At 36.0% G+C, this 12,622-nt stretch overlaps 1 protein-coding gene across 1 annotated transcript in view; it reads left to right on the top strand.

Moving 5' to 3' along the window:
* Positions 1-1,320: 1,320 nt before the first annotated feature.
* The window catches only part of LOC106710693, a 46,862-nt gene continuing 35,560 nt past the window's right edge, over positions 1,321-12,622 (top strand). The window contains exons 1-4 of the mRNA XM_045680864.1: positions 1,321-1,358; positions 3,290-3,501; positions 3,587-4,984; positions 8,392-8,480. Of these exons, the coding sequence (XP_045536820.1) occupies positions 1,321-1,358; positions 3,290-3,501; positions 3,587-4,984; positions 8,392-8,480 (1,737 nt within the window). The remainder of the gene's footprint in view (positions 1,359-3,289; positions 3,502-3,586; positions 4,985-8,391; positions 8,481-12,622) is intronic.

The raw sequence follows: 12,622 nt of genomic DNA, 5'->3' as shown, positions 1-12,622 counted from the left end.
TTACGTGCCTGTATTTTTTAACTACGATATAAATTTGTAAAACTAGTTATAATTTGTTTTATTCCAACACAAAATTAATATTCCTTCATACGATTTAAAGTTTGGGAATTTACGCATTTTTATTAGTTTAGTATAAAAGATTGGCTTTGTTTACAAAATTAACACTTGCTTTGAAAAGCGCTAGATCGCTTTAGCTTAGGCATGATCATTACGTCAATACAGGCCTACAATGGTAGATAGCAGAAATATTTGAACATTGTATTTATTGCACTGCGACCTTCGGCCAAAATCCATTTCAAAGTTTGCTCGTCCCCATCAATCAAAACTCAATCTAAATTGAACAACATTCCTCGTTTGTTCGAAGCCCTTTTTAAAATAAACAATTTACGGCAATGGAAATAACATAAATATTACGGTCCGTTGTCTCTTTAAGGCTTTTATTTGCTTTTTTTTGTATTCGCCAAACAAAGCATTCAATGTAAAAACCAGAGTTTGTGGACTACGTAAATGAAATTAAGAAAAATTATAATTTCAAATTACAAATGTGAATTTAAAATGATTCTTGAAATAATATAATTTCCTATTACTTGTGCTATATTTAAATTATCTCATTATGATTACTTCCGAAACACGTATTTTAAAACTAACATACTGTCTGTCTGTCCTGTCCTTCTGTTTAAAAAATGGGAAAACGATATGATCTTGTACTAGTGTTTCGGAGCAGTGGAAACTCACGGTTATACATAACGTCAACACGCACAAAAAGAAACTTAATAAATCAAATAATACAAAGATGATAATGTAACCAAGTAAAGTTTTTATAATACTACAGCAAAGCGCCATCTAGGACACAACTTAGATAACTTCGACAAAATAGTAAAAGCTTCAAAAGATTTCTATTGCATAGGTGCTGCCATCTAGCGGATAATAACAATTCGTATTACCACAAGAGCTTTTCCAGAGATGTCACTCAAATCTACGAATTTTTTATTTCCACGGAGTTTTCGTGGATGATTTTTCCTACTTAGGATAATTATGTAAAACGCTTTATTATACGCATAGATTTAATCACGACAAACCAAGAATTACAAAATTAAAAATGTACCTTTTACTCAAACACAATGACACACATTACTGATGGTTGTCGTACACGGATCTATTTTTGTATGACTTTTAAAATCTTTTTTTTTGTAGTTTGCTTTATTTTTACTAATTGTATTAATTTACTGATTGTTTCAGATGTTGAAAATATTTGATGTGATATTCTGTGTCGGCATATTCCTGAGTTAGCGCCCCGCCCCCAATGCCCCGGCTTTCGTCATGCCTCAATCCCCTTCACCTCGGCTGCGTCATTACAGGTCCCCGATAATAACCTAGCATGCTCACAAATTTTATTTTCCCGTTAAAACACCGTAAACTGCATTATTTTTTATAGATGTCGCTAGGAGCTTTTAAGTTAGCTTTGCTACTTTTTTCTTTCAAATCCCTAACACTAAGTGAACTCTAGTGATGCAACGGACCTCTGTTTCCGTTTCCGCAAGTGCGGAAGTTTTCAACATCCGTTTCTGTTTCTATTTCCGCAACTTTTATAACGGAAATATAAACGGAACTTAACGACGGCTGAGAGTTGAAAATGCGTGGCGCGAGACGCGCAGTCCGCGCGCGGCTTTTCGGCACTTGTCGCATTTGTTTGTTTACGTACTTTTTCGTGAATTTAAGCGCGTAATATCTTGCTGGAGTAAACTTTCAAGTTATTTTATATTAAGCATGTGACGGAATTTATGACCTGACTAGGTATATTTGTAAATATGTTTTTTTTTTATATATGAGAAGGGGGCAAACGAGCGGCGCGAACACCGAAGTGATCATATCATTTTTTCATATTATTTACACTTCTGTTTCCGCATCCGTTTCCGTTTCCGTTTCCGCTAAAATTTATTTTTAACATCTGTTTCCGTTTCTGGTTCCGCTAAGACACTTCCGTTGCATCACTAGTGAACTCATGTCACGTATTCTATTATGAAGTTATATTTACGCCATCTATCGGCAGTTGCTAAACTGTCATTTTTCTAATCCGAAACAAATTAAAGTATGGCTACCGCAAGATTAATTAATTTTGCTTTTTTTATCCTAATTTTTTTTTCGTCTCATATTGAACTGTTTCATTAAACACACAGGAAACATGTTTATCACACACATTTTTTGTATTGTAATTTTTCATTTGGTCATTAAATAGAAGGTGAGTTCAGAAAAAAAAAAGTTACATTTGCACTTTGCACTTAGAATACAGACAGTTATTCAGTAGATTATTTCAACAACACCAATTTAAAAGTAAAATCAAATTAGTAGTAATTATTTTGAATACTTAGTAAAAGAGTTTTAGTTATTGATAAGATATAGATATCTGTACATTTTATATACATTTTATTCGATTTTTAACACAATTGTATAAATAATAAAGTTTTAAGGAACAACTTATTACAGTTACAGTATTTTAAGAAAAAAAAGTCCGCTTAATTTTAAACAAAAATAGCTTTGTTAAAAATATTTGCAACGTACAATACAAATTGCTACGATGATTTCACTGAACATGTTATTTCTCTACGAATGAGCCTGTTTGATTTCCATTTCAACAAATTTATTGATTTGTGTACAATCAAATAATTTCTAGTCGTACGAAAGATTGGAAATCACTCATCTGCAAAGTGATATGCTTTATCATTTCAACGTCACAAAATAACCTTTTATAGCTACAAAATAACCATATGACATGAACTAAAATATTGCATTTAAGATATGCAATATTGTATTTGCAAACAGCTCAAGAATAGAGAAACGCATAGAGAGGAAAACAATATCAAATGACCATCTAGATATTTCTATATATGGCAAAAATTTGCCATATCATTGATTTCTTAAAATTAGTAAATGTCATTTAAGTATGATTATTCAATATTTAGCAGTAATGTACCTATGGAATGATATTCGAGTCGCGCCAGTCGTCTATTGATAATATGATATATTAAGTAGACGAGAATGGGAGCGGTTATTACTTAATATCGAGCAACTAGTTCAGTTATCAGTTCGGTGATGCGAAAACAAGGGCGTGATATGCGGCTTTACGCTTTGAACACGAAACACATCGCAGCCCACTGCCGACTACAGACATGTACCCTTACACGTACTTTCGTAACAATAAAGCGTGAGTTGCTAAAATCAACTGTTAGTTACGTATTTGAAATCTCAACATGTGCTGTCATATTTTAATATGGTTTTGTTTGTTTACCAGGACGATGACAGCAATATGTTTCGTATGCAATTTGCCGATTCTGTCCCATCAAGTGGGTCTGGTGTGGGCCGGAGGAAATGGTTGGGACGAGCTGACACGCTCCACGCTAGAGGAATCCACGCTGAGGCAACGCCTCGGCAGCCGCAGGGACTCTGCAGCGCAGGTCTCCTGTTTGTCCCCGCCAGAACCAGATGTCGCCGATCAACCACGAGGTAAATGTCTGATAGATACAATTGCAATATTATTAGAAAACAAAAAAAAAAATCTTATTCTATAAAAGTAAAATTGGGCTTCTAGGTGGACCCCGTCGTCGCCGGTCTTCACTGGCTCAACTCACAGATATATTGCGCGAGTGGGGCGGCGGTGGCAGCCAGCCGCGGCGGCAGAGAGCACCTCTATCTAGACGTGAAACCCTCGCGGACTTGGCGCGCTCCCTGCCATGGGCCCGCCACGAGCCTCCGCCTCGACGCCGGAGAGACTCCTCGGCGGACTCCGGAATAAAATCAATGGCATCGAAACGCCGCGATTCTAAAGCTGCACCCCAAGATTTTCGAGCAGATTTTCCACCATCATGGGAACGGAAAGATTCTACAACTATCGTACCTTCGAGGGACCGCCGCTTTAAGAGACGGAGCTCCGGAGATGAAAAGGATCGCAGAGACTCAGTTGATGGGCATCGTCACCACAGACGTGACTCCGTGGCAGTACCACCGCCACGTATTATAGCAACTCATAAAAAGCGACGAGCCTCCCCGCCCACGCTCGCCCCGCCATCCTTTGTGGACGCGTCCTCTGACCCCGGACCGTCAACGCAGCCACCGTCGGTGACGATAGTCGCCGTTCATGAACCCAGTCGCTCAGATGGTGAATGCCAACCTATGACGATGCCGACAATAATTACGTCTGCTGTAACCCCATCGCCGACGTCTCCGACGACTCCCGCCGTCAGCGCTATGCAAACTACACAAGCTTCTCAGATTACGCCATCTACGAGTCAAGGGACTCAGGCCACTCCCAGCGGAAAGTCGCCTCCTAATATGGGGGGTCGAAGAGATTCGACAACGCAATGTGGACGCGCTCGTAGAGATTCTAGAGCGGCAGCCAGTCCAGAACGAAGACTGGGTCGTTTGCAAAGGCAGGCGACCGCTTTTGATGACCCTATCGGTCCGCCTGGTACCAGGCGTCGTGATTCAGGTCCTTCTTTGGGTCCCGATGATGAAGGTCGCGCAAGGAGAGATTCTTTGAGCCCCGATTCGGCAGCGCGGCCTCGTCGGGAACGCAATCAGCTCAGCCCCGACCGGGCCGGGGGTGGCGAACTGAGCCCGTCTGCAGCCCGACGTCGCAGCCGGCTCCGGCGGCAGGCGTCGTGCGCCCGCATGGGTCGCGCCCGCAGTCCCGAGTCCAGCTCGTGCTCGAGCCGCGACCCCAGCCCATGCGCTCGCCCTCCTGAACGAACTATATTCCGAAGGCAATCGACTACGGAGGAAATATTAATAGCTCGCGGCTTCCGCCGACAATCGACCACCGAGGAAATGATTCGTTGCCGCAACTTCAGACGGCAAAGTTCTCAGAGCGACGACGCTTGCATGCGCGCCCGAGGCCGCCGCGACTCGTCCACTCAGATACTGGACGGCACCATCGGCACCATGACCGTCGAGACTACTAGTACGTTTTTCGATTCAAGTACACAGACAGGTCAGTAATTCTTGGCTTTTAATTCTATTTATAATTTTTGACTGAAAATTATATTCCAACAAATTTATTCGCGACTTCTCGAATATTGTATAATTCGAAGTATTAAAGAAATATCAAATTAAAATGTTATGCTCCTTACAATAGTAAATGTTGCATGAAAGACGAATAATGTAGGAGATAATAGCAATACATATTTGTACTTTAAATTAATTTAATTAAATACGTAATGTTTTCTCTTACAAAATCATATCAATATTAAAAATTGAAGAGTTACTAAAATAGAAAACAATTACAAAAACGAGGTGTCAGAATGAGCAACATTGTAAACAATAGCTCTACGCTAAACTTTCGTAGAGCGCGAGCTTTACAAAAGCACAGAGCCTACAAGCTAGTAACAAAAGAGACACCACGTGCTCGCTCCCCGCCCCTTTTCCACAGCCAATCGATTCGCTCGTAGTTTCGGTGTCTCTTTCTGATGGTGCCCTGAACGTGCTGTTTTATCGACGGAGACCATAGAAGAACTTTTTTGTGTGCCAGTGGCGCCCTCAGTTTGAGTTTGTTCTGTCGGCATTTGCAAACGCGACCGCGCGGAGCTCTTATCGAGATGAGATGAGCGAGCCCCGGCGCAGGCTCGACCGCCCGCGCCCTCATCTGTTGCCTTACGCTGCCATGTTTACTAAAACGAAACTGACGTGCCGTACACAACGAATAACCTCCAATATTTCACATTGACATCGAACGTGTATTAACATAATAAAAAATCGTGAATAAATCGTCCCTCTAATATTACAACGAATCGTCAATAAATGTTACCCCAACGAATAAAAAGTCGCGCTTTTTTATTTAAATAATGACTTGTAAATTGTATTTTTGATGTAATTATTCCACCTTTTGGCTAACTGGTGTCGTGAGTCTTTGACGTCTGATCAGTGTTAAGGTGTGACATAAGACTAATGTTGTTCTAAGATTCCGGACTATATATATAATAATAATAATTCTAATGTTAAAAATCTCATAGTACATGGACATGGAATGTGTATAAACAAGACCAGTGGCACATGATGGTAAGTGAAACTCAAAGGGAATGAATGAGAGGTATCTCTGAATAGAGTGATACATAATATCGCTTTGTTTGAGTACATTAAGATAATAATTAATATTAAACGATATTAACAGAGGCTTATCGAGCTATAATAAATAAAATATAACCAGTGTAGATTAGAAATTTTATTAAATGATTGAAATGTTTGAATATTGATAAATATTACTTTAGTAAAATTATGTATTCTTTATTTTTCACATTGAAATTACGTAAATAATTAGTAATTTGAATATTCCAATAAGCTTTCAAATAACTATGTTCTATAAAATAATATTCAAGTTTAATAAATAAAGTACTAACGATAATAGATATAACAGAATCCCTTATCATACATTTTATGTGAATTTTATGTTATGCAGATTACGGATCCCTAAAAAAATAATAAATGTTAGCAATAAAAATGAAATTCATGTTGTCGGGCCCCGTATCATTAATATTATATTGCCGGCGATATTAAGTTCTCGTCGTAAAAACGGTAAAATACCTGTTTTCTAGCAAATTTACTGCTGCCATTACGATCATATTAATTACGCCCTATTTTCCAATTAAGTACTTTCGCTATGTAATAAATAAATCATATGTCTAATAAGAAAATCGTTTATAGTGTAACAAATGTATTTTCGATTTTCCAGCTAAATATAAATATTGTCAGTTTACAATTTAACGTTTGAACTTCGACAACTCGTAATATCGTTTTGGTCCCAACTTGTCGTCAGTTTGCAATATAATATTAAATATGCTAGTGATGATGATGATGATGTAATCCCGGCCGATATCGGCCACGGCGACTGACTTCAGCTCCGGTTTTGACGTTGGTGTGCTCGCATGTGGCTTATGTAGCCAATTTTGTTTGCGAAAATCCTCGTTATGCTAGTAATACTAATTTGAAAGGTCCTACAAAAAAAATTACAAACAATAACTTTAACTATTTAACTAAACGTTCAAAAAAGTGTTTAACCTTTTAAAATTTCATTTTAAAACTTGGCTGGCATTCATCCAAGCAACGACAACATTGCCTTTGGCATTAATCCAAATAAAAAAAAACGCTTTCACTTTCCCCAGTAGTTAGTTGACTTGGCTCAGACATACACCACATGGTATTTTTTTATTGAATTCAATATATTTCAACAGTAAAAACAAGCTTAACTTTAAAACGTTGTAAATGAAAATGCAGTTCATAAGTTAAATAATATCAAATTATTGCCCAATTTCTGTTTACTAAAAACCTGGATTGAACATGTTAGACGAATTAACCGTAAGATTCCTCTGTCCAAACAACTGCACAAAGCATATCGTTATCTCTGTTCTTTCTTAGAGAATTAAAGTGATGACACATATATTTTGAAAAGTTTCGTCTGTCGAGACACACCGTTAAATCCACCCGATACATTCTTAAGAAAAATAGAACAGGACGATATAAAAGGCCTATAAAGCTTTAGCCCTGAAATAGCGAACTGACAGGCGTGCCACATAATTATCTATGCACTACAAAAAAAATTATAACAAGGTATAATATGAGGAGCGAATGCAACTCCTTTGCTACGGAATGATCCCAATAATCACAAAGTCAAAGTTGATGGCACGATTTCAGCACCTTAGAATCGTAAAGGTTCGCTATTCCCGCTTTAGCCGAATGAAAAATATGTGTCATATTAGTGAAGTATTTAAATAAGTATGCTAGAAATATTTTATCTCTTATTTTCTTCTTATATCTTCTCATTTCATTGTAGTGTTGTGGGTATAGTTTTGTTCTTGATATATTTACAAGGTTTTCTTTCACAAAGGACTCGCTATCAGGGTCCCGCCTACGACGCAAAGGTATTTTCAGATCGATTACGTCATCCATCATACTTCCACACTGATCGTTTTTGTACCTATGAAATGTTATTCATTCAATATTGTCCTTGTGTGCGAAAAGAAAATCTTTTATCATCTACAAATAAATAGGTCAAGGTTTTACGGAGTATGTCCATACCAAAATTAAAAAATAATAATTTATGCAACTTAATTTTAAAAGTACAGTCTCCTACACGACTTTATTATATCCTGTATATACAATAATCGTCGATTAATCTAAATCGCGTATTAATTTCAATGCACCTTCAGAATTTTGTGGAAAATATTTGTTACTTAATAATTTCTTTAGGGTTTTCTTGTCGGTATGTTCAAAATTGGACAATCCAAAAAAGACATAAAGAAGATTTCTTTTAATTTTAAACTGTCTTGTTTTATCTTGATATTTATTATAATATGATCGGATTATATTATAAGGGGGAATAGTTCTACAAATAGTATATGTTTTCAGAACCGTCTCCACTGTATGACAACAACCATTACCACGAGGAATGTCTTCGTTGCAACTCCTGCGGGCTGAATCTCACCGGACCAAATCAGGTAAGTCTTTAAAAAAATTAGCTATCTATCAATAAACAGCTGAAATTATTGGATTTGGGAACAAATAAATTCGCAGCTTCCTTTTGTCATCAATATAATGTAAGTAATGTAGGCGAATCAAAACTTAATATTCTGGAAAATACGTTAGTGCGGTTTGAAAGTTTTTTTTTTTATCTTATGTTATTTTATTTACTTTATGTACTTCAATTTCGCTAGTCTATATGTTAGTATGGATGAATGGACATGCTAAAAATATACCGAAAATTATTAATTTGAAAATGTTGATATTTTCCCAATAATTCAGTTAATATCTCATTAATAAATTGAACAGAAATATGAATTCCTCATTAATAGCATTAACTGAATTAAGAACATAAACACATGTTGGGTCCAACGCTAATTATTACCTACTCATATAATTAGGACGCCTTGAAATACTAAATTGCTTTCTGGAGCTAGCACATTAAAACTTTTGCATTATTTATTTAAAGAGTTGTTCACTCTACATTTTTCACTGTACTGTATACTCCTGTATGTCCATAGCACTTAATTCTACAAGACACGACCAGCTCTAGTTATAGTAATAATAATTCATTAAAAAAATAGAGAGATAAAAAATCATATATTGAAAGGTTATTGAATCGTAACACTCGTCATATAATCCTTTGTGTCTTAAAGTACTCTATCGTGAAATTGTCTTCTGTGACGTCGAGTGTTCTTCAAAATAGATTTCAGTTCAAGTGGTTATTTGATATTATTACATTTTCAAACTACGCTCAAGGAACATTTTTGAGACTTGCTTTCTTATATTATATTTGTATTCTTTCTGCAATATGGAAATAAAATAATATTATCTGTTATGGCCAAACATAGACTCTTCAAAGCAATAAATAAATTTCTTATGTATTAAAAAATTATATTTTTAGGAAACTTAGTACCTACGCTCCTACATTAAATGTTAATGTTAAGAGAAAATTTAATTTATTTCAACAACAAAAGGTGTTCCTGTGTCGTAAAACATTTAAGGTTTCTCTACTTTATTTTTTACAAAATTTCCTTAAGTACTTTAATTTATATTTTATTAGCTGTCGCCGTAATATTAGGTCCTTACATATGAAATTGGCGTTTTGTATGGGAGGAACAAAAAGTCGAATATTTTTTAATATAATATATTTAATGAATCAAAGTATGAACCATTATTTTCTATGCACTTTTGCCATCTCATAGGTAGTTAATTGATCCCTTTACTAAAAAAACCAGTCGGACGGGAATCAATAAAATCTTTGAAGGTGATTTGGACTGCCCCATCGGAGTTGAATTTTTTCCCTTGCAAGAAGTTATTCAAATTTCGAAAAAAATGGTAATCTGTTGGAGCAAGGTCCGGGGAGTACGGAGGATGTCTTAGACTTTCCAATTGAAGCTCTTCTAATTTAGTAGCCGTCTGTTGCGCAGTGTGTGGTCTAGCGTTGTCGTGAAGCAGCAGTGGCGTGGAGCGATTGACCAGCCTAGGTTGTTTAGCCGCTAGCTTTTCCATCATGGTTTGCAATTGCTGACAATAGACATCAGCCGTAATAGTCTGGCCAGATTTGAGAAAACTGTAATGAACAATACCGGCACTAGTCCACCAAACGCTTACAAGTAACTTTTTTGGGGATAATTTTCGCTTGGGGCAGGATTTGGCTGGCTGGCCGAATCCAACCATTGCGCTGAGCGCTTACGATTATCGTAAAGAACCCATTTTTCATCACAGGTAATGATTCGGTTTAAAATACATTCATTATTGTGCCGGTTTAGTAATGTAACGCAACAGTCGACGCGCGTTTGCCGGTTTGCTTCAGTCAATTCGTGAGGTACCCACCTTTCAAGCTTTTTAATCTTCCCAATTTGCTTCAAGTGAATTAAAACAGTTTTATCACTAACATCGCAGCCTGCAGCTAACTCGGACGTGGTTTGCGATGGATCCGCTTCCACAATAGCCTTCAACTCTTCATTATCAACTTGAGTCTCAGGCCATCCACGGGGCTTGTTCTGCAGATCGAAATTTCCAGAACGAAAACGTTGAAACCAAAAACGAACTGTGTTTTCTTTTGCAACACGACCGCCATACACATCATTCACCCTTCGAGTCGTTTCCGCAGCACTAGTGCCACGGCGGAACTCGTACTCGTAAATAATGCGATATTTTAAGTTTTCCATTTTGTAAAATGAGTGACGCAAACAGAAAAAAACAGATGAAAAAAACAAATGAATGACGGTCATCGAACCACAAATACATGAGTCTATAGCTGTACAAATTTGAATTTGCAATTCCTTACCAAAGAGGAGAAATTCGTGATTAAAGTGGCCAGTACGAAAAACGCCAATTTCATATGTAAGGACCTAATATAAAACGTAATTAGTAGCCTATGTTTAATTCCAGACTATGTTCTACATCTGTGTCAAAATTTATCAAGATTCTTTGAGCCGTTTCGGAGATACCTTCAAACAAACAAACAACCATCCATCCATCTAAACATTCGCATTTATAATATTAGTAAAATAAACGAGGGTTGACATTTTTTGTTATAGTACAATTCTCTTTGTCATTTTATACGATAAAGTTGTTATAAAAGTTAGTGCTACTTTTATGTCACCCTTTCTTTATATTAATCCACTTAAGTAAATGTAATGTTAACAAGATTTATAAACTAAGCCGATATAATATTTGATATTATTACTATATATCAAATTTTAATCTTACTAATATTGTAAACCCGAAAGTTTAGATGGATAGATGGATGAATGTCTGTTAGAAGGTATCTCCGGAACGGCTCAATGGATCTTGATAAAATTTGACATATATGTAACACATAGTCTTGAAAAACATATAGAATACTTTTTAAGTTTTTTTCAATTCCGCGCGTACGGAGTCACAGGCGATAGTTAGTCTTCTATGTTTGTATTTTTCACTAAACCAAATCCACTATGTGTGCCGAGGTTTAGTGACTAAAGACAAAAACTATCAGTTATTTGTAGCGATAGATCTACTCGTATAACGACGCTTTTTCAGAATAATAGAGCTACGCTAACTATCTTTAGTAAACTGTTTTGCGGGAAATTAGTTTTTAATTCATTTAATTTAATACCTACACCGTCAAGTTAACCATTAGCTTCCATTGCTAAAACCCCTGTACTAAATGTACATTATTATCTTTGTTTTGAAGAGCATGGGAACAATAAAAATATGTATATGGAAATGAAAACTCAAAGTTATGTGTACTCACGTCATTTTGTTCTCTTCTGTTTAAAAAATACATTTTATTATCAAGTTATTTATCCAATAAAATAGAATGAATGTCTTAGTATTAATTTATTTATATTTAAAAAATAATAAAACGTATAAAGAAATAAAATAACTTTATTACAAATCTGTGTAGAAGTTGTGTAGCGCAAAGCCACAAAACATTTCCAATCGAATCCCACAGAAACCGTTCGTCCGCAAATCAATTCGGCAACCGCTGACACGGTCCTAGCGAATCTTACACGGATTCTATTTCTACATATACTTTAAGGATATAGTCAAACTAATTTGCAGTAGTGACTTTTATTTAATTTATTTATTTCAGAGTTGGAACTATAGAAATATAGAAAACTAATGGGTACATAAACATTGTGCCGACCCTCCCTAGGTGAAAGGGCTTGTAACAAAATAAATAATAATGTATCCAACATTTTGTTTTTTAAGTGTCAATGGAAGATAATTAGCAAAAAAATACATGCTTCTTTCAGTCACACCCTCTCAAAAACAATTTTTTTTTCTCTTAATTTGTACTGAAACATTATTATTCTTACATACATGCTTTTTGTTAAAACTGTTGTCGTTTGTTATTTAATTAAACTATATACAATTTAAGGGTAACGATTTTGTGCGTTATTAGTTTTAAACTTATCTTTCGTTGAAACTTCTAAACTAGAAAGGCTATCCATTTTATTAATTCATTGTAGATTATATTATATTAAGGTCCTTTATTTACCTAGACTTACTTGAGTAACTTGAGCTTTCGACCTTTGCTTTTATTACTATAGTTTTCCAATAAAAGGATTACGTTCGACGAACATATGAAACGAAATAGAACATCTAACTTGTTTCTTACTCGAATAAG

This window comes from Papilio machaon, chromosome 14, assembly GCF_912999745.1.
Source record: "Papilio machaon chromosome 14, ilPapMach1.1, whole genome shotgun sequence".
Classification (NCBI taxonomy): domain Eukaryota; kingdom Metazoa; phylum Arthropoda; class Insecta; order Lepidoptera; family Papilionidae; genus Papilio; species Papilio machaon.
The sequence above is the reverse complement of the archived record's forward strand: the minus strand, read 5'-3'. Positions and strand labels throughout refer to the sequence as shown.